We start from the raw sequence: 22,817 nt of genomic DNA, 5'->3' as shown, positions 1-22,817 counted from the left end.
TCGCTAAGCTCTCTGAGTAGAATATGATGGTGTGTTTATGCCTCTGCATGTGTGTGTATGTGTGTGGGGAGTGCGCTTTGGGTTACAAGGGGTGAGTCCATATAAAAAGCATGACTATCCATAAACTGATGGAACCTATCCACGGGTCAATCAGCCAATCAAAACAAAGAAAGCAGTAGCAGTAACCCCATGAAGCAACGGAAAGGCATTCTAGGGTGTTGGGGGAGGGGGCATGGCATGTGTACCAGGCACACTCTCGGTCTATTGCTACTGAAATCAGCCCTTCAATACACAACTGCAACCCTGAAATCTGCTTGTGAAGCTAACTTCTGCCTGTCTCTGGAGTCAACCCGCTAAGTGGGTGTCTATCCACTTAGAATTTTGTAGAAAGAGCAGAATAGGGTCCTGGTGCTGCCTGTAAAATTGTTCTTCTTCTGCTTTGTTTTAAATCGTCTAGTAAAGCATTAGCAACTTCCCCTTGGTCGATCATCAAAAGATAGAGGAAGAGAGAAAGAGGGAGGGAGAGAGACATTGAAATCCAGACACAGACATATATATAAATATATTTATAGAGAGAAGTTGTCTGACTTATTTGAGTTTATCGTTTGAACTATTTGAGTTTCAAGCAGACTAAACAAAGGCTCTATAATACGTACACTTTGACACTGCTTCTTAATAAAAGGATATCACTATACTCTTACATTTTCTTATTCCAGTCTAATAACATGTGTATTAACCAATGGGAAGAAACCACTCTCAGGACAGGTGAGTGTTAACCAATTGGAATTACCATTGCAATGACAGATTTCATTCCATCATTGGGGGATAAACCATTATGATAGAAAGATTGGTCTGTAAAGCATTGGTTGCCCAGGTTTTCAGGACTCCAATTACAATATATACACTGTTCTTGAACACAGTGCCAATGTATTAACTCAGCAGGCTATCAATGACTTCCCCGACATTAATACACAGATAAATACACTGGAACACATTAAAGTAAGGCGGTATCAAATCAGTATCAGTAAACCATTATTGCTAGACGTTGTTTCGTTTTTTTGTTTCTCTGTGCAAAATAGATAAGGTGCCACCGCTTTCCCTCTGTGATGCAGAACATCATGACACACAAAAACGAACACAACAACCCATTCAATCAATAAAACAATCCATCAGCAACTCCTTCTTCAAATAAGAAGCATTAATACATTTCTGGGGAATCTATGGTAAGAAAATAAGTTATTTCCCTCCAGAGTGGGAACATAGGACAATTCAGATAAAGTTATTGTGGGACCAGCAATGGATATTCTTTAAAATCCAACCTGCTCTTCTAATGTCTTCATTGTTCATAAACATATGCTAAATGTGTAAACAGCCCAGGAGCGGTCAGGACTGATACAGGTCTGGATTTGTCAGCCAGTATAAAAGGATGGTCACTACCGTCCCTAACGGCACTTGAAACAGACCATCGTATTATCACAATACAGCTGACATCAACCACCTTCTGTTCCATGTCTGTTTCCTTCCCTGGAAAGTACTGTATTATGTTTGTAAAAAAAACACCTGACATTAATCGCCCCGGTTTGAATAATCATGGTGCCACGTCATTTAAAAACCTTGTTTAATTGTCTTCATTTTAACAAGTGTATTTAAAAGTGTATTTCTGCCACATGTATTAAAAATGTGCATTCACTGCACTGAAGTGCACACATTAGCATTTCCTGATCTGCTTCAGCACACTGACACTTGAAACCATTATTCCTTCAATTATTTCTAGCTTTACTGACATTTTCAGATGGGATGGTTTTTCTAAATGTGGACTATTGATCCAACTCAGAAAGAAGAGAAAAAAGCACTTTAACAACCAGAATTCAGCCCTGAATGAGTCTGTCCCAGCCTCATTCCTGCCAAATAAGTGATGCATGGCCAGAGAAATCACATCAGTTGAGATTTCCTGACAGTGGATGATTTTTAGATTTCAGATCCATTTGCCATGCGAGTTCAGTATACATACACTGGCAAATGAATGCAGACCAAAAGCCTTCTGAAGTTTTTTTCACTTATAGCCACAAGTAATGAGGGCAGGATGAGGCTGTTCTTCAGGTACATCTAACCTGATCTCTATTGGACATATTCTCTGTATTTAAACAATTTTATCATAGCACCACATTCCACATCAAAGTGGTTTTTATTGTGTGAAATGCACGTTGGATGCTGGCCCATTTTTAGTGACTTCTCATGACAAGAAGTCTACCTTCCTCATCCTTTCTGGCAGCGTAGTATCTGAAGTACACCTCCACTCTGTTCCTTTTTGTGCATGACTTTTGGGCGTAGGGTCCACCTATCCCCTGTGGATGAGCCCCCCTTATACACAAGGGCAAACAGCTGTTAGAACTGAATTCATTGGTTGAATACAGTATACCAGGAGTGTTGACATCGTTTAAAACAGTGACTTGATGACAAAACATCCACTGCTTGAATGGGGAACCGTGCGGTATGAAGATGTAGACTAGATAAACAATTAGGAGATTCCTGGATGTGTTTCGTTTTGTGTTACTGGCGTCAGTTGTGGCGCTTTCTCAAGTAAAATACCTCCCAAAAAAGAACACAACTAAAACAAAATCATTGCAATGTAGTCTTAGGTATCAGGCTCTAAACGGCTTGTGTATTCTGTTTGTGGGTGACAGCCCAGGTAAACTAAACAAAAGTGCAAAATTCTGCAATAAAAGCAGGTGGACAGGGGAAGCCAGCCCAGACGGTAAAGAGTGTTTCTCTGCCCCTTCTGACGCGGCAACCTGGTTGTTAAGCGAGACGCCAGCCCAGTCTACCAGCATCATTTCATCGTTTTGCTTTTTAACTCAACTTACTCTAAAAAATATAAGAAAATGTAATGATCGCAACAATATTAAAGGACTTTTAACATCAATAAAGTTATACTTTTGACTATGAAAATCCCTTTTCTGTTTTATTCCCATTAGTCCCTCAATGCCTGGTCAGAGAGTGGTCCAAGTGTTCCCACTCCGCAGTCTATTAAAGCCAAGATGCTTCATAAATATTGATGACTATTGGGTGGATGTCCCCGTCTAATGAATGATAGATAGATCAGTTGAGTGTTTTGACCCTGTAGAACCTCTCTTTTGCGCCTGAGGTCAAAATATCGGGGACTCTTCGAACCGTATAGGCTCCTGTCGTCGTGACAATGCAGGAAGTTCACAGGAATCCCAGTGGTCGCTCTATTTGTTTCAACGCTTCTGGACCTCAATGTGAATCTCCTGACAACAACCGGCAGGGAGGACTTTACGACCTCAAATTGGATCAAAAGAGAGTTTGATAAAAGAAAGATGAAATCCTCATCGTTTGCTCTTTTAATTGATCCTTATACGTCGGTCCTTCTCATATCCCTCCTGGTTTTGCTTCCTCCTCACTCTTATAAAGTGAGCTATGGTTAATTCATCAAATGAATGTACACATTTCAACCCAAACAGGAAGATCTTCCATCGGCCTTTGTTTTGTGGTTTAGTTGAGTCGTTTTGTGCCTCTGATCCCCAGCTGAATGGCGGCTACACCCCGGGCTGGGGGTCCGCGGTGCCCTCTGGTGGCGACGGCTTGCTGAGGTCGCTGTGTGATGCGCCAGGCACTTCTGTCTTGGGGGTGAGCCCGTGAAAGAGCTGCGAGGTGGCCCGCGTCACACTGTCGTAGGACGGTGGCGAGGAGATGGTGGAGATGGTCTGGGAGTGCTCCATGGCCGCCCCGCCGGAGCCGTAGTTCTCCCGCATCATGGCGGCGATCAGCCCCTCCTTCTCCACTGCCTCCTCCCCGGCACCACCCGCCTCGTCCTCGCCCGAGGCGTGGCGCGGCGTGGTGAGCTGGCGGTACAGGAAGGACGCCGCCTTCATCTGTCTCCGCACTAGGTGGCGGCGGTAGCAGCGCTGGATGACAGACGCCGACACGTCCTCCTGCTTGCGGCGCAGCGTGGTGGTGATGGGCTCATATGAGATCTTGGACGGGTTGGCCATCATGAACTTCTCCTCCATCTGCTGCTTGAGCGCGTCCATCTCGCCCGACTCGCCCAACACACGCTTGGTGAAGGCGAACAGGATGTCCAGGCAGTGGATCTTGTCCCCGCTCACCATAGGCAGGTCCATGCTGATCAGCTTGATCTTGTTCGGCTTGCCGATCCGCAGCGGCTCTGACAGAGTGTCGGCGAAGTCCGACAGCTTGGCGTACTCGATGAACTGCGTGGCCTCCGGGTCGAACTTCTCCCACACCTCGTAGAACATCTCAAAGTCGTCCTCGCTCAGCGGCTCCGTGCTCTCCTCCGTGGCCACGCTGAAGTTCTCCAGGATGATGGCGATGTACATGTTGACCACGATCAGGAAGGAGATGATGATGTAGGTCACAAAGAAAGTGATGCCCACCGAGGGGTTTCCGCAGTTGCCCCTGGCGTTGGTGCCGGTGTGGGGCAGCTGGGCGTTGCACTCCTCGGGGGAGTTGTTGAGGATGGGGCTGAGCAGGCTGTCCCAGCCTGCCGAGGTGGTGATCTGGAACAGGCAGATCATGCTGTTCCCGAATGTCTCGAAGTTGAACATGTCGTCGATGCCCGCCTGCTTCTTGACGTAGGCGAAGTTGGCCATGCCGAAGATTGCGTAGATGAACATGACGAGGAAGAGGAGGAGGCCAATGTTGAAGAGTGCTGGCAGGGACATCATCAGGGCGAACAGCAGCGTGCGGATGCCCTTGGCGCCCCGGATCAGCCGCAGCACGCGGCCGATGCGGGCCAATCGGATCACTCGGAACAGCGTCGGCGACACAAAGTACTTCTCGATGATGTCCGCTAACACGATGCCTGGAGTAGACGGAGACAGAGACATAGAGAGCGAGAGAGAGACCGAGAGAGAAAGAGAGAGAGAGAGAGAGAGAGAGAGAGAGAGACACACACACACACAGATAGAGAGAGTGACACATAGAGAGATGGAGAAAGAGAGAGTGATATAGAGAGACATAGAGAGAGAGAGTGAGAAGGAGAAAGACAGGCATTTCACTATTGTCATGATGTATTTATTTATATCAAGGCAGGGCTGTCATGTCAAATTTCCAGTTTGAACCTACAATTAATTTCCTTGGCAATGTCATCTTCACAAACAAGCATCCATCTGGCAATCATCCATCACTCATCATCTAACCTTCACACGTAACGTATCAGTGTCTTCCTCTGTGGCTCTCTCTCTGTCTCTCTCTCTCTCTCTCTCTCTGATTCTTCAGGATTCCCTCTGGTCCTGTGGTTTCTTCTACTCACTCTCTCTTGATCTTTGTCAACCCTCTCTCATCCAATATGTCACCAACATCTTGTCTCTTTCTCGCTCTTTCTCAGTCTGTTTCTCTCTCGGTCTTTTTCGCTCTATCTCTATCTCTGTCTCTCTGTCTCTCTCTGTCTCTCTCTCTCTCTCTCTCTCTCTCTCTCTCTCCCTCCCTCTCTCTATCTCTCTCTCTCTCTCTCTCGCTCTCTCTAGCCCACACACACACACACACACACACACATACACACAAACACAAACAATTACTGATGTTACAGTTCTCTCATGTTTGATTTGTCTCCTCTGGCAGCTCTGATTGCTCGTGTTACCTTCACCTCCCCCCGGCACACACACACACACACACACACACACACACACACACACACACACACACACACACACACACACACACACACACACACACACACACACACACAAACACACACACACTCAAATACATACCCACACACGCATACACACACACACACACACACATACCCCCCCACACACACACACACTCAGTTAAAACACACACACACACGCACGCACACACACACACACACACACACACACACACACACACACACACAAATACACACACATACATACAAACACACACACACACACTCACACACAGGCATGCACACACACACACACACACAAACACACACACTCACACACACACACACACACACACACACTCACAGTCGACTGCTGAGCCAGGAGCCTTGCTACATGCTGCCATTCAAAATTAATGACTCTGTGTGCTTGTGTGTGTGTTTGTGCATGGGTTTGAGTGTGTGTTCCATGACTGTTCTTGACATAACTTCATATTTGAGTGATGGTGATGAGTGGGATGATGACTACATCACAACCAAGTTTTAATTTTGCTTCATTCTTTGAACTCAAAGATCCCACCTCGTGTTCAAACAACGAGCCCCCACCCCGCCCGACTCACCAACGATGGAGAGGATGACCACCACGAAGTCGAAGATGTTCCAGCCCACGGTGAAGAAGTAGCAGCGCAGCGCCATGATCTTGACCAGGCACTCGGCAGAGAAGAGCACGATGAAGGCCAGGTTGACGTTGTTCAGGATGGCCTCCATGTGCGGCGCCTGCTCGTCCGTCTCCACCATCATGGTGATCATGTTGAGCAGGATCAGCACCATGATCAGGATGTCAAACGCCTGCTTCCCCGCCAGGTCAAAGAAGAAGCCCTGCACCGGGTTCTGGAGGGGGAGGGAGGGAGGGGGGAGAGAAGGGAAAGGATGGTCGGATGGAAGGAAGGAAGGGAGGGGGAATGAATGGCGGGAGGGAGGAGGGAAGGAAGGAGGGAGGGAGGTAGAGACAGAGGGAGGGAGGGAGGGAGAATATGGAATGGAGGGAGGGAGGTAGAGGGAGAGGCCGATGATGGGAGGGAGGCAGAGGATTGAAGGGGGGAGGGAGAGGGAGGCAGAAAATGGGAGGTAGGGAGAGTATGAGAGGGAGGGGATTGGATGGAGGGAGGGAGGGAGACAGAGGAAGGAAGGAATAATGTTGAGCATGTTCAAATATTGTGATTTATTTTTCGAAAATATGTTTAAAGGGGACATATGATGAAAACAACACTTTTCCTGGGATTTGGGGTGTTGTTTTGGGTCTCTGGTGCTCCCACACGCATACAAGCTTTGAAAAAAGTCTGTACATGATTTTTTGAGTGAGATATGCATTTCTGAAAGTACCCCACCTACAGGTACCAAACGAGCAAGTCAGTTTCGGCGCCCCCTCCTATTTAGGAAGGGAGTAAGGGGTCGCCGTTGGATAATACCTCCCACTTCCCCACTCCCCTCCAATCAGAGCATAGCAAAGATTTTGTGGAACCAGCCGACGAGCAGCTCCGGCAGGGGGAACTCGGCGGCAGCCCTGCAGCCAAGCTCCGGGAGTACAATCCCTTTCTCTGCCGGACTGCCGCCGAAGCCGGGGGAGGAGACAAGGAGGAAAAAGGGATTGTACTCCCGGAGCTGAGCTGCCAGACTGCCGTCGAAGCTGAGGCGGCAGTCTGGCCTCCGTTGAAGCCGTCCGGCCGCCGCCAAAGCTGAGGCGGCAGTCCAGCAGCTCCGGCGGTGTACTCCGGGAGCTGAACTGCGGCCGAAGCATTCTGGCTGCTCTGGCGGGTGTACTCAGGGAGCTGAACTGCCGTCAAAGCTGGCAGGTCCGGCGGGGGTAGGTCTCGGCGGCAGTCCCGCAGCTCCGGCGCGGGGACCTCGGCGGCAAGTCCGGCAGCTCCCGGAGTACAATCCCTTTCTCCTCCATGTCGCGCCTAATGGACTTCAAAGAGTCAAGGTCAAAGTTCCTTTCCCCCAATTCCTCTCAACCATGGCCGAGGTATCGCCCACTATGAGTCTTTACTTGTTGTGGAAGTGTCAGAGACGTCAGACGCAGTCTTTATGATTCATAATATCATCCTAGGCGCACATAGCTTTCTGCCAAGATATTAGATATAATATTATATAACTAGAAAATGCATTTCCTGCAGAAAACGCGGTGAGTGCTGTAGTACAAAGTGAGGTTGAAAATATTTTTTAATAAAGCCACCTAGATTAAGACATGAAGAAACGTTGAATGGCTTAAATCAAGTGAAGGGATTTGAACAAAAGTCTAAATGGAGTAAACAATGTAAACATGCACACCATTTAAGAAAAAATAAATGGTTGGAAACAAATAAAGCTGAATGAAAAGCGCAAACCATTGCTAAAAATGCAGAAATGTAAAGGGTCAAATGTATTGCCCTGCACTGCTGGTGTGTGTGTGTGTGCGTGCGTGCGTGCGTGCGTGTGTGTGTGTGTGTGTCTTTAAGAGAATAGCGAGCCGGTGTGTGATTAAAAGTAGCCCAATATAGCGGGAAAAACGCCCAATCTGGCAACACTGCTGAACGTCCTCACAATGGGACCAACTGAAAACGAAGCCGGTATGAAACTAAAACTGTTATTCTGAATAAAGTTTGATGATATTGAAATTCAGTTTGGATATTATTGTAGATTTGTTTAATGGTTTGAACGATGGTAAACGGTTGAAATTTGACTGAGTTACGATGTCTTAAGTAATTTAAGTGTCAGAATGGGCAGACGGCTTCAATGGGACCAACTGTAGAATATGACGGTTTGAAACTAAAACTGTGATTCTGAAGAAAGTTTAAATGATATCGAAATTCCGTTTAGATATTATTGAAGATACAAGTGTGTAGAATTGTTAAATGGTTTGAACGAAGATAAACGGTTGAAAATTGATTTAGTTACGTCTTAAACAATTGAAGTACCAGTCAATAGGAGGACGGCTCTGCCGTCCTCCTATTGACTCCCATGTAAAAATAAATAAATAAATAAATTAAAAGTAGAATATCTTAAAAAGTATAAAATATTTAAAAAATCGAAAAAGAAGTGATTCCAAGCTATTTTGAATACTTTAAAATGTGAATGTAGTCTCTAGGTGAAAAATTAAGGAAGGAGATGGGTCCCAAAGTTTGTAGAGAATAATAAAGAAAGAAAGAATATAACTTATGAAGAACAACAGTTGAGCGCTGCATGCAGCACTCACCTACCCATATATAATATTATTATTATTAAGTGAGTGCTGCATGCAGCGCTCAACTATTGTTCTTCATAAGTTTTCTTCTTTCTTTCTTTCCTCTTTATTATTCTCTACAAACTTCAGGACCTTTCTCCTTCCTAAATTTTTCACCTAGAGACACCATTCAAATCTTCAAATGTTCAGAATAGCTTGGAATCGGGCGCTTCTTTTCAGATTTTTAAAATATTTTATACTTTTGAAGATATTCTACTTTTAAAATACTATCTTTTTTTAACATGGGAGTCAATGGGAGGACGGCAGAGCCGTCCTCTGGTACTTCAACTGTTTAAGACGTAACTTAATCAATTTTCAACCGTTTATTTTCGTTCAAACCATTTAACAAATCTACACACTTGTATCTTCAATAATATAATAATGGAATTTTGATATCATTTAAAGGCCGTGTTGCAGGGTCAATTTTCCAACGGATTTGTGCAATTTGCTTGTTGGTAACAAAGATTTAAACTGTTATCCATTGTATTTAATGTTGTTAGGTATCACAAAACGGAATGTAATGCTAAAAAGTAGGTACTATTTTAGCAGTTTGCTATTGATTCTCATTCCCCCCAGAATGCATTGCATGACGTCACGTTGGGGAGACACGGACCAAAGCCGCATTGAGACCCTTGAGAGTAGAGACTAGTAAGAGTGTTCAGCAGATTATACAGATACATAGATAAATACATGCTACACGTGAACCTCCTAAAATGGCGCAATTTGATTGGTTCGCTATCTCGGGATGTTGGGCAATATCCCATGATTGACATCTCAAACTCAATAATGTTTTCGTCGCAAAATGTCTGCTAATGAAAACAAATAAACCGCTAATAAAAACAAATAAATCCCGGCTAAAAGTGTTATCTTGTTTATTTTTGGAGTGTTCATGTGTAGTATATACTAAAACATTTAATTAACAATTATTCACCTCAGGCTCTGTGAATACTGGGGAATAGGCCCCTCGACCTTCGGTCTCTGGGGCTATTCCCCACTATTCACTTCGCCAAATAATTGTTAAATAATAGCCTAGATAAATAGATAGCCTAGTTAATCTTTATTAATACCAAACGACACAAATCGTCGGGAATTCATGCAGGTGATTCGGCTCACACAGGACAGTATAGCCTACAAGACCACGCAGAACAAGGGAGACAAAAAGTCTGACTGGACATACACAAAATACATCACATTAAAACTAGACACATGCGTAGATAGACAGATATAAAGATAATTAAATATGTTATATTATTTGCCTTGCGGAGCTAGCCAGTCCTGTGCCCGTATGCAAATTAGCCATGTGCGCCAAACAGAAGAAAGACTAATGTTGAGAAGTCATACTAATAACGGATAGCAAGCGAAAGCTAAACCAGACTGTATCAATCACACACTTTGGGTCCATTCTAACTTATGGTAACAGGCTATTCTTTAAATCTTTGCAGTGACTGAAGTTTGATGATAAAACTGATTGTTTTGCATAAGATGAGTGTGTGCGACTGTGCGTGTGTCCTTTCCGGCTTCGGCATACTGCATGGTTATGAAGGCCTTGTGGTTAGTTGTGGTCTTAGTGAAGCAGCCTAGCCTTGGAGTTGGATAAGTTGGAGTGATTGAGTACGGGCGTGGGAGAGTGAGAGAGAGAGAGAGAGCAGACCCGCCGTGGTGAAATTTGGCTTGTTGTGGGCTGTCTGTCAGCATGGACGAATGTGCTTTGTGTATGTGTTCAATGTACATCTGTCTGATCGTATTTGCGGTAGATTGATGGTTAAATAATGTCACACCACGATCGGTCATACTTGCAGGCACTCATTTGCATGTGCACTGATTGCGTGTCCTATAGGCTATACCTGGCCTTTATTCAGTTGATTGCTCTTCAAAGTGCGCCAGATTGGTGCCAATTATTGTCGTGCTTGCATTGTAATGCACAACTTTGCCTCTCCTTGTTAAATAAATCAACGTGCATCCAAACAACTTCAGCCAATTGTTAAGTGTGTGCGTGTGTGTTGTCATGTTGGCTAAATACTTATTGTCTTGGCTTGCAACCATGAAATATTGTAATGTTATAGGCCTACTGCAAAATGTATATCAGTATTGCGCAACAGTCGGGATGGGGACCCCCGAATATTGACGGGTATTTCGCACACTGGGTAAAATAAAGCGTAAAAATAAGCACTAGGCAAAGATGATGTTACTGAAGCTAGTAGGCTACCATCAAAACGTGGGGTAACTAATCGGAAATCTGTTTACAACGTCGGGGGAAAGATTTAATTAGGGATTATCTTGGGGTGGGATTTTACAGGTGGGACTGACAAGTTAGCCCATAGATAGCATCATGCCTTCTATTTCTGGATCTTCTGACTAAGTTTACCGGTAAGCCTACTTATCTGAACTTTCACTCGGTGCTATTCACTGACAGTAAAAATAAATAAAAGTGTTGTTATTGTATGCACTGCTGTTCATTGATTTACTCCAGCGCTCGTTGCCGCCTTGCTAAATGATAGCAACTCTCCACTCATTCTCCTCTGACCATGCATTTAATTGGCTTTGACCGCCATCAGTTCTCGGCAATCCCTCATTCGCCCTCCCAGGTCTGACAGGTTCGAAATTATACGGCTGTGGGCCATCATCCATGTTACTTGTGGTTCTTGCCACCTCTTAAGACGCCATAGTTCTAGTACTAGGCTGAGGCTACCTTCCACCACGTCTATTCAACATGACGTCATCAACGAATGGCATTAGAAAACCCCTGTTACTGCCAGAAACTACAAAAACTGGACTAACACTATTTTGGAGCCATTTTATAATTGAGTTTGCGCATACAAAATCAGCAGTTACAGGTGCTAAAGACTTTTGCTACAATAATACATTCATAAGATTGGGCTGTTTTTCCCGCTCTATTGGGCTACTTTTAATCAAGCACCGGCTTGCTATTCTCTTAAAGACGCACACACACACACACACACACACACACACACACACACAAAACACACACCAGCAGTGCAATACATTTGACCTTTCAGATTATTCAGTTCAATACATTTTACCTTTCTGCATTTTTAGCAATGCGTTGCGCTTTTCATTCAGCTGTCACTTTATGTGCATGTTTGCATTGTTTACTCCATTTAGACTTCCCTTCACTTGATTCAAGCCATTTGACGTTTCTTTATGTCTTAATCTTTGTGACTTTATTAAAAAATATTTTCAACCTTACTTTGTAGGCCTACTACAGCACTCACCGCATTTTCTGCAGGAAATGCATTTTCTAGATATATTATATCATATGATATAGATATACTTCCAGGAGTCTGCAAACGGCAACAATCCCTTCTCCTCCATGCTGTGGTTCAGTCTGACAGTTCATTGGTAAATGGGAAGCAGCCCATTTGCATTAAAGCTACAGACACCAAAAAAGGCGCATTCTGAAGGGATTGAAACAGGGGAATAGCGGTAGGCGAGATTTTTTTCCTTAAAAGCTATTTCAAGCAAACAGCTTCAAAAACATGTTTTCTGGAACTCAAATACTATGTTTACTTGTTGGGAAAACACCATGATATGTCTCCTTTAAATGTAAAACATGTTTGATCTAGGATTATGGTTTCCAGCTCTATTATACAGTGAGCTGTATGACAGTGAGGCCAGGAACTTTTGGAACCGGACAGTGTAAGGCTCCTCCGTGAGATAGCTGAGACAGCTCCGAGATAGCTGAGATGATAGCTCCTCTGTGAGATAGCTCCTCTGTGAGGTGATGGCTCCTATGTGAGATAGCTCCTCTGAGAGATGATAGCGCCTCTGTGAGGTGATAGCTCCTCTGTGAGATAGCTCCTCTGTGAGATAGCTCCTCTGTGAGATAGCTCCTCTGTGAGATAGCTCCTCTATGAGATAGCTCCTCTGTGAGATGATAGCTCCTCTGTGAGATGATAGCTCCTCTGTCAGATTATAGTTCCTCTGTGAGATGATAGCTCCTCTGTGGGATGATAGCCCCTCTGTGAAATGATAGCTCCTCTGTGAGGTAGCTCCTCTGTGAGATGATAACTCCTCTTTTAGGTAATAGCTCCTCTGTCAGATTATAGTTCCTCTGTGAGATGATAGCTCCTCTGTCAGATTATAGCTCCTCTGTGAGATTGGTCTGTAGTTCACCAGAGGTTCTCGTGGCGTGTGGATGCTAACCATAGGTCTGGGGATGGGCTTCTGGGGCTTCTTGGAGCCAAGCTTCTTCATTGCGTTGTAGTACTTCTTCTGTTCCTCCGTCATGAAGATGTCCTGTCCCCCTAAGTAAACACAAAGACACTATCACTTACCCTGGCCATCCAAGCCAACACAGCTCCTTGCTTTCCAACATCACCACATGCATTTGGTTTGGTACATTGTGTGCAACAGATACAGCCCATTTCTCCAAAATAAACCTAACAGGTAAAGACCTACACCTTACTTTACAGTTTTTTTCAATTGCTTAAGCACAATTTTCAAAGCAGGGCCCGTTTTTTCATAACAACCACACACACAATCAGCAGAACACCTCAGACCCTTTGCAAAATAAACACTCTTTCATATGGGGACAAAACCATATTTTGTCCCCATATGAAACACACACGCTTCAAATGACTTAGTTCTGTCGGAACCAGTTAAAAACTCGTGCGTTTTAGTGCGTTTACATGAGACAGCTAGATCGGATTAAGCCTTATACCGATTTTGCTACTCGAACGAAGCGTTTCAATTATCCGAACGTTTATGACCTTTAAGAGATCGGATAATGGCCGGAGCATGGCTGAATCCGCTACTCTAGGTGGCGCTGTAGCCCTTTCAACAAGTGGTTATAGAGCCACTTCCAGTTGACCTCTACGTCCCAGCAACAACAAACAGCAAGACAGCTGTCAGTTCACTTGGGGTCCATGTCATTTCTCCGACGCTACATTGTTCCTACCTCTCGGCCGTTTGCGGACTCCTCCGGCGGCGAAGCAGCGGGAGGAGTCCAGCCGGAGGAGTCCGCATAAGAGGTCGGAACAATGGAGCGTCGGAGAAATGACATGAGGGGTATTCCATCAAAGTCGCTAACGAAAGCGGCGCTTAGTTGATTAAGCCTGGTTAGAACTAACTTCCAGGCTAAAGCCATTCCATCAATGTAGTTCAGCTGCGCCTTGCTCCGGCTACTTCAAGCCAGGCTTACGTTATCGTGGATTACGCGCGCTCACGAGATATGTAACCAGCCCAGAACGGTGAATGTCGAAAACGTGGATCAAATGTTCGAAAAGGACCAAGCAGGATCTTTCCCAGAGGCGAACAGAAGCTACTTGTGGAGGTCTTTGAGGAGTACAAGCATATAGGCCTAATAAATAAAAAAGGGAACACCGTAACCATTAATAAAAACAGGGAGGCCGTCTGGCAATAAAATCGCCGATCTTCTGAATGAGTAAGCAGTATTAAGCGTAACATATTTAAATGTAATATTGTCCATAGTTTTGTTTTCAGGGAGATAGTCTCGAGGTAACGTGTCGGACTTGCACCCGGTCGTCCGGGGTTCAATCCCCACCTAATTAGTAATTTAGGAAGGGTTACTGGAGAAATCAAACAACTTTTCATGCCTTTTATTTTCCATTTCTTTGAATATTCTAAATTGACTAACCATAGTATTTATCTCAACAGAGGTGGTCTCGGCTGCCTGCCGAGAAACTAACCTGAATGGAATTTATGCGGCTGACAATTTCCTATGCAGCAGTTTCTTCATTTCACTATCAGTAACATTAATATTAACATTAACTTTACCATGGGTTTTTGCAAGTTATATTTTGGTTCTGGGGATATGGTAAGACATATTTATTATATAAAAAGTCAAGTTAGGCCTAATTTCTGAGCCAACGCCAAAAGTTGAAGGATGTACTAAGGACGAATTACAGGACAAATGCTCTCACCCAACTGCTAGTTCACAAAATTGACAGAATACATAGAATTATATAGAAAATTGTTGAGAAAATATCCACGATAACAATAGATAGCAATTCATTTAATTATTTTATTTGCATAATTAGACCCTTAGTGAAAGCATACGCCGTTTGTACTTCATATATGTACATTTATGACAAAATCGTGAGGACTAGGCTTGGCGGAACCTTCTGATGGTACACTTGTTTCCGACAGATGGACTTATCTGAAACTCCGCTCAAGTAAGCAGTTAGCCTGGTACTGACCAGGTTAGTTTGGTCGGATAAATTGCCAGTTACTTTGCGGAGATTCCCTTAAGCAACGTTTATGGAACGCAACTCTAGCTGAAAGTAGCGAGACTTGGCAAAATAAGCCTGGCTTTGCCTTTAGCTTGGTTGATAGAATACCCCTATGGACCCGAAGTGAACTGACAGCTGTCCCGTATACTGCAACAATCCCTTTCTCCTCTATCTAGCGTTTCAACCTTCAGTCAAAGCAAAAATTCCTTTCCCCCAATTCCTTCTCCACCATGGCCGAGATAACCGCCACTACGAGTCTTTGTTGTGGAAGTACCAGAGAGTCTGAGAACCCGATGCGGTCTTTAAGATTCATAATATCAGAGAATATCCCTGTCAGTTCGGTCGCTGCGCAATAAATGAATAAAGATTGTGTACACGTCAGAAGAAAAAAACATTTATTTTGACAGATGTGCCCGAAGTTACTACTTTACAACCTCTTTGATGACCAACGTTTAGGATAACATATACTTTTAATTCAGTGAAATCGAAGCGTAGTTGGTACTGAATGCATGTTGATGATGTTAGGGGGTTTCACTTTATAGGGGGTAATGGCATGATACCATCTTCCTCCATCTTCTGCGTCACCTTTTTAAATAAATCGCCGTTTCTCGTTTTCTGACGGCGACAACCATAAAAATATAAAGAAATAATTAAATATTTATATATATAAAGAAATAAGAATTGTTTACATGTCTATGGCGACACACGACTACCGTCTCCTTTTACTTCCGGCTCACATGAATTTGGTTCTGTGTATGTGTGTACACGCAAGTTGGTGTGTAGGTCTGTGTGTAGGTGTCTAGGGGCCCTATTTTAACAGTCTGAAACGCAAGTGAGAAGCGCCAAACACAAGTAGCTTTGTTGGCAGTTCTATGGCGATGTTGCTATTTTACCGGCGGATAAATGACTCTTGCGCCCGACGCAAATCTAAATAGGGTTGCCCTGAAGTAACCTAATTACCTGTAGGTGTGGTTTGGGCGTAACATGCAATAAACCAATGAGAGTGCCATCTACCATCCCCTTTAAGAGCCATGTGCGCATTTGAATCTGATGAGTTGATATTTTGACAGCGCGTTTGCAGTCTCCGATGAGACAGACGCATGACCACATGAATTTTAAACTTCAAATGGTTTATGGCCAAATAATTTGGCCTAATTCACACATGGAATAGCGTTTTCTTCCACAACTTCAGAAATACTGAGCCCTCAAATAAATGTTGGCAAAGAAAACGTAACACACGTATGACATGCGGTAACTTATATATACGCAATACATTAAAAAACGTTGTTTCTTACCAATATTGTATGCATTATCGTTATCGACTTGTGTTCCTAATATGCATGCATTAATATACATTGCCATGGACTGTATTATGCGTAACGTGTTTAGTTTGTGTGTGTTTAAACAGATGGATGCTCACACGCGCGCCCGCATTCATAAATGATTTTGCACATACACACACGCGCGCGCCTATTCATTCTGTCTTTTTAACACTCACTTGCGGTTAAACAATATTTTCCCACGATCAAATACTCATTAATCCTAAAAGTTATGAGCTTGTACACGATGCCTGAGTTAAGAAAACATGTGTTTGCAGATGCATTGATTTATAAGTACAACTTATTACCACTGTATCAGCTGTTCTTTCCCAAATAATTTACCAAGAACGTGTGGCTGGGTAGATGAGAGATGCAAATTGTATGCACGAGGTGCACAAGCAACATTATGCATGCGGCCTTAAAATAGCATCTGAACAACGCGCCACTATTCACGTTTCTATCTAAAAGGTGAAGCGAATCTTTAGAAAGTTTGCAAAAAAGAAATTTGAATTAGGTGCGTTTCCATCAAGTGGTTGGACCGGAAAACTACACACATGTTTTGCATTTTGAGTGTAATTGTTTGACAACTGTGTGATACTTTTGATTTTAGTGTTCATGCAATCGTAAAAAACTCCAACGCAGCAGGCTATGGGATGACACATGTCTTAAACTGACTTCCTGTTCCTCTTGGGAATCATAAAGCAATGGCCCGGGAACCACAAGCATTGATGTTCTTAGGTTTGATTTGCTCTTGCAAATCACAAACATTTATCTAACATCGGCATCTTGGCACAACAGCCAAGATGGCTGCCACTGATGTGGAGCGATTTAATCTGCGACTGTATAAACGAACTGGAGCTAAAGGAAGAACCGACAACTGCACTTCAAGCTATTGTTGATCAAGTGTGTGTTAACTTACTTCTGAAAGGATTGGTAAAATATCCTCTTATCTTTTCTTATACTATCTCAATTCTTACAGTTTTTCTCATTCTTTTTAACACATTTTCTGAAACTGTAGCTATCAAATGAATATCTGTTACAGAGCATCACTGGTGTGTAGCACTGGTGTGATAAATTTAAACGATTCCATCAAAATACTGGTTACAGATGTTTTGGCTTCATGAGGCAATGTTACATATTCAAATGTATACAATTGTTTAGAAATAGCTTCCTTTTTTAAAGTTGAGTCGGTTGCAATTGTTTGGTACATACAGAATAAAGATTGTTTCCATATTGTAATACAATACTGTCAATATGTCATATAAATATTGCATTGACACAATCATATCAGAATAGGATACAATGCATATTTGTCTATCCAATGAGCTCCAATGGGCTAAACTCACAATCCCAGCTTCCCAGAGTCATTGTGTACACCTATAGTTGATACTGCAACATTGTTGGAGTTCTGAGAATACACTAATGTTACCTATTTTGGCATAAGTCACAGTACAGTAAATGCACTGATGAAGTAAAATGAGAAACACTACGGTAAGAAAATGTTTAGACTGTCTTTCGGGGGATGTAATGATGTGCACAAGTACAAAAAGGTAACAAAACAAATAGTTATTTGTTAATGTAATACAGTAAAATGTTCAGCTGAGCTGACTGCCTACGAAAGCTTTTCGTAGGCCAACAAAAATAAAAATAAGAATATAAATGCGGTGCGTTTATATACTCACCTGAGTCCTCTTTCATGCTCTCACACATGATCGAAGTGTTTTGCCAGTTGAGTTTGAACAGGTGAGAAGTGAGTGAGACCAATTGGTAATTGAGTCTGGCATTTTGAAGGCCAGTGTTTTACAGATAAACCGTAAAAAGTAAGTTAGTGTGCTAAATTATGAGAATTGAGCTTAGAGTTTTGCAAAAATGTGGTTTATAATTTATATATGAGTGAAAACAATGTAATTGTTTAAAAAGTTCAGCAGTCTGGAGTCTTGTAGTTGATACATGAGCTTCAAGTTTTCAGAATGTGTGCATAGTTCAATTTTTTGTGTGTATACAATGGAGAAAAACTGTAAACCAATTCAAAATTTTTTTACTACAGCCATCAGAACAAAAGAGTTATTTGTCTGGTTATCATGATTGATTGAAATAAACTGCACTCCTCTCCGCTTCGTTAGTGATACTTATCTTTCGCTTCTGCTGGTTGAAGTTGTCGATGATGACGCCGATGAAGAGGTTGAGGGTGAAGAAGGAGCCGAAGATGATGAAGATGACAAAGTAGAGGTACATGTAGAGGTTGACCTCCTTGATGGGCTGCTCCTCTACCTGGGACCCACGCACACGCACGTTTGTGTCAGGTAAGGTAAGTATGTGTTTGTCTTACATTGTGAATCTTTCTTGTGTGCAAACTCACCGAGCGCGAATCCACAGCCGCATACATGATCTCCATCCAGCCTTTAAACGTCGCCTTGAATACACAAACCACAGAACCAGTGTCATCAAACCAACCGCATCATGGACCTTCATCTTCATAGATCCACAGCCATGGATGAAACCGACTAAGGCCCCGATCAGCAGTAATCAATGGAGGTTATCAATGGAGGCTACCAATGGAGGTTGTCAATGGAGGCTATCAATGGAGGTTAACGATGGAGGCTATCAATGGAGGCTATCAATGGAGGCTATCAATGTAGCTTATCAATGGAGGCTATCAATGGAGGCAATCAATGGTGGTTATTATGGAGGCTATCAATAGGAACCAAGTGCTTTGCTTGCTGCTTTCCAATGGATGAATACCCTGTACGCCCGAGTTGAAAGAGTTTCAATGGTAGCAGAAAGGTCCTTGTAGGTTTGAAGGTAGACATGGTTTCTCTGCCACGCTACAAAGGCTCAGCGCGCTGCTCTGATGTTATAGGCTTCAACAAGATAAGGCCGTGCAGTTTTTTCAGAGTCATTGGCATATAAGTAGTTCTGCAGTTCTTTAGGTAAGCTAGCGTGGTCACCGATATGTTCTGCCGCTCTCTGACCCACAAACTCCCTGTGTTGCCCATGTCCTTGAGGATGATAAAGAAGGGAGCGGGGGCAGGGAGACTGTGATTATAGCATCAAGGAAAACAGTGCTCTGGTAGAGACTTGCGCCGCGTTGAGAGGGGCTGCCATGGAAACGCATTCCGCTCCAACTTTATCAGTGGAACTTAGCACCCTTTCGAAAATACCTATATGGCTATATTACTTCCTCATTAGAAGAAGAAAACAGCCTTAGAGGAATCATGGCATGGAAGAACATAATTGAAGTTAGCGAAGAGGGAGAAAGAGCAGGAGGGCTGCACGGACGGACGGAATCAGTGGTCAAAATAACGGAGGGGAGAGAGGATAGCAGAGCGTGGGGGTGCCTGTCACTCAGAATAGACAGCAGCTTGACGGGTTCAAACCAACTTTTATTATGGGTGGTATTTTGCCGACGTCACGCTGCGACCGATTAAAAGATTATGGCATTGGGACTACAGTCTAACAACCTCTAGAGGTGAAGGCGATAATCCTAACAGGAAGTACACTTTTTGACAGGATATGGTCTTGCTTCACCAAAACACTTTTGTTTTTAAACTGGCTTTCAATTGTTCTTTCTGGAGAACGCTGTCTTCCACTTCATCGGACAGGGTTTGGTTTTTGCTTCTTATCTCCGGTTGCTCAAGGGGCAGGGCAGTGAACCTATATATTACCAGGACTAAGGGGTTGAATTCCCTCACCAGAGATTCAGTCCCTTGCTGAGAGACCAGTCACCTGCAGGGTCATTTTCTGCAGTGCAGAGTTATTTCCAGATGCTAATGGCAAGGTTGCCCCCGCCAACCGTTGCCGGGCCAACCAAGCAAACACACAGAGAGGCGCTGGCGAGGTGTTGAGTGACTTGTTGCTAGGCGACCATCCTTCCACCGAAAACTCTTAAGTTCTTTAGAGGCCAAAAATCAAGTGTAAGCACTCAGAGTCTCACTGTCTTAACCCACTCTACATCGCTCTTATTCTCTCTCTCAGTATCTCCCCCTCTATTTCAGTCGTTCTCTCTAGCCCTCTCCCCCTCCTTCACCCCAACCATTTCCATATACCATTTCAGATGGCATTAAGTGAGCTGGCAGCCGCTGTTTTGAGTCCCCCGTTAAGGCTGATTAAAGCTCCTCTCTCCCTTATCTGTGTTTTGCATTATAAGAACAAAAGGGTAGAATAAGGGTAAAAGTGTGTCTTAACCTGTATGAAACAGATCATACCTATGAAATAACTGCTCGATATCAGTCCCCCAAATATAGGGAACAATAATAAAAAATAAATCAACACATGAAGAAACAGTGAGGAGGGATGTTAACATGCCCAGAAACAGACAGGGAACACAGTCTTGAAAAAGCTCTGATTCAGAACCATGGACAAGTATATCGTCTGGATACAGCTCTGATTCAGAACCATGGGCCAGTCTATTGTCTGGATAAAACTCTGATTCAGAACCATGGACCAGTCTATTGTCTAAACCTTTGATTGAGAACCATGGACCATGGTCTATTTTCTGGATAGACCTTTGATTCCCTCCGCTAACGCGGCCCTTGATGGTCCTCCAAGGAAATCGAGTCAACTCTCATCCTTCATCCCTCCTTCCATACGTTCATACTCTACCTTTCAGGCCCACACACACACTGTGAAAACACACACACACACACACACACACACACACACACACACACACACGCACACACACACAGAACCTGCAATTCACACCCACATGCAGACACATGTTCGCTCACAAACACACACACACACTCACCCACCTGCCTGCAAAGACACAAACACACACACACACACACACCAACAAACACACAAACATGCATGTACAGGCACATACAATGTGACACATACACAAACAAAGACACACACACACACTCGATCAGCTCTAAAAATATAAAGCTCTCAGACGCTGATTGATTGGAGACTCAGAGGGACTCCACAGTGGGAGGGAAGGAGAGTGAGATACATAGACAGAGAAGGAGTGAGAGAGAGAGAGTGGGAGAGGGAGAGAGAGATAGAGAGAGGGACATAGATAGAGGAGTGAGAAAGAGAGTGCTTGAGAGTGATAGACAGCTAGAGAGACGAAGAGACAGGAAAGAAAGTCTGAGAGAGAGAGAGAAAGAGAGAGAGAGAAAGAGAGAGAGAGAGAGATGGGGTAATATGAGTGTGGGGGAGGCGGAAAGAAAGTACAGCTTATGTCACAAATAAAGAAAGAAAAAAGAAAGAGTTGGAGATTGAAGGAGAGAAAGGTAAAGGAAAGAGAGAGAGGGGGAACTGCTTCGAGAGAAGGAGGTAGACGAAAGTGGGAGCGTAGGAGGGCAAGTACGACAGCGAATGAAAAGGAAGCAGATAAAGAAAGTGAGAGAGAGAGAGAGAGAGAGCGAGAAAGAGAGAGAGAGAGGGTTAGCGAGGAGGAGAAAGATGGAGTGAAGGAAGGACTGTTGGAGGATAAATATTATGAGACATGCGATAGAGTGAGATAGAAAAGAGAGCGAGAGGAGGAAGGAGAAAAAGTAGATAAATTCTTGACTCCCATGCAGGCAGTTGAACTGTGAGTGAGGCACATAATTGCCGTCATTATACGGATGACTGATGCCGGTCCACATTGTTCCAGTGAAGTCATGTGGATTGGCTGCTTTACTTTATATATCTAGAAGACTGGCAGAGTGAGGTAGTCGACTGGTGAGGGAGAGAGAGAGAGAGAGAGAGAGAGAGAGAAAGAATAATGGGCAAGCGCGGGCAAAATTATTTTAAAAGGTTACAATTACGTAGGAAAAAAGAAAAGGAAATGGAAAAATACAACAAATTTGTGAGGAGAGATGGTAGCAGAGAGAAGCAGCAGACATGGAGAGACAATAAGAGAGGCAGCAGACATGGAGGTGTAAGAAGGATCTAAAGTTATTTTAGATGTCAAACCCCCACCTGTTCAATTGGAAAACCCGATTGGTGAATCATTCTAGATGTTTACTATTTACTGTTTACAAGCCATGATTCATTATGTTACACATCTTTGTAAGAAAAGGAGGGAGGGGAGGAGAAGGAGAGGGGAGCGGACGGCGGAGGAGGAGACGAGACGAGGAGGGGAGAGGGGAGGAGAGGAGGGGGGGTAAGAGGAGAGGAGACAGGAGAGGAAGGAGAGGAGAGAGTAGAGGAGAGGAGGGGAGGAAAGGAGAGAGGATGAGAGGAGGAGAGGAGGAGAGGAGAGGAGAAGAGGGGGAGAGGAGAGGGGAGGAGGGAAAAGGAGAGGAGAGGAAAGGAGGGTAGAGATCAGTAGAGGAGACAGGATAACAATACAATACAAGAAGAGAGAGTTGAGGGGAGGACAGAGAACAGAATGAGAATGGAGAGGAGAACTAGACTAAACGCCAGCTCACCACTTGTAGCAGCGCCAGGTAGCCCGCGCC

At 43.9% G+C, this 22,817-nt stretch overlaps 1 protein-coding gene across 1 annotated transcript in view; it reads right to left on the bottom strand.

The window, feature by feature from the left end:
• Positions 1 to 3,557: 3,557 nt before the first annotated feature.
• The window catches only part of LOC307088623 (sodium channel protein type 5 subunit alpha-like), a gene marked incomplete at both ends in the record, with an annotated part of 120,366 nt that continues 101,106 nt past the window's right edge, over positions 3,558 to 22,817 (bottom strand). The window contains 6 exons of the mRNA XM_079754574.1: positions 3,558 to 4,843; positions 6,250 to 6,520; positions 13,056 to 13,156; positions 18,552 to 18,693; positions 18,782 to 18,835; positions 22,788 to 22,817. The exon at positions 22,788 to 22,817 is cut by the window's right edge and continues 243 nt beyond it. Coding sequence (XP_079610700.1) covers positions 3,558 to 4,843; positions 6,250 to 6,520; positions 13,056 to 13,156; positions 18,552 to 18,693; positions 18,782 to 18,835; positions 22,788 to 22,817 — 1,884 coding nt within the window. The remainder of the gene's footprint in view (positions 4,844 to 6,249; positions 6,521 to 13,055; positions 13,157 to 18,551; positions 18,694 to 18,781; positions 18,836 to 22,787) is intronic.

The sequence above is a fragment of the Pollachius pollachius genome, assembly GCF_949987615.1.
Source record: "Pollachius pollachius genome assembly, chromosome: 17".
Lineage (NCBI taxonomy): Eukaryota > Metazoa > Chordata > Actinopteri > Gadiformes > Gadidae > Pollachius > Pollachius pollachius.
This window is presented reverse-complemented; position numbering and strand designations above follow the sequence as displayed.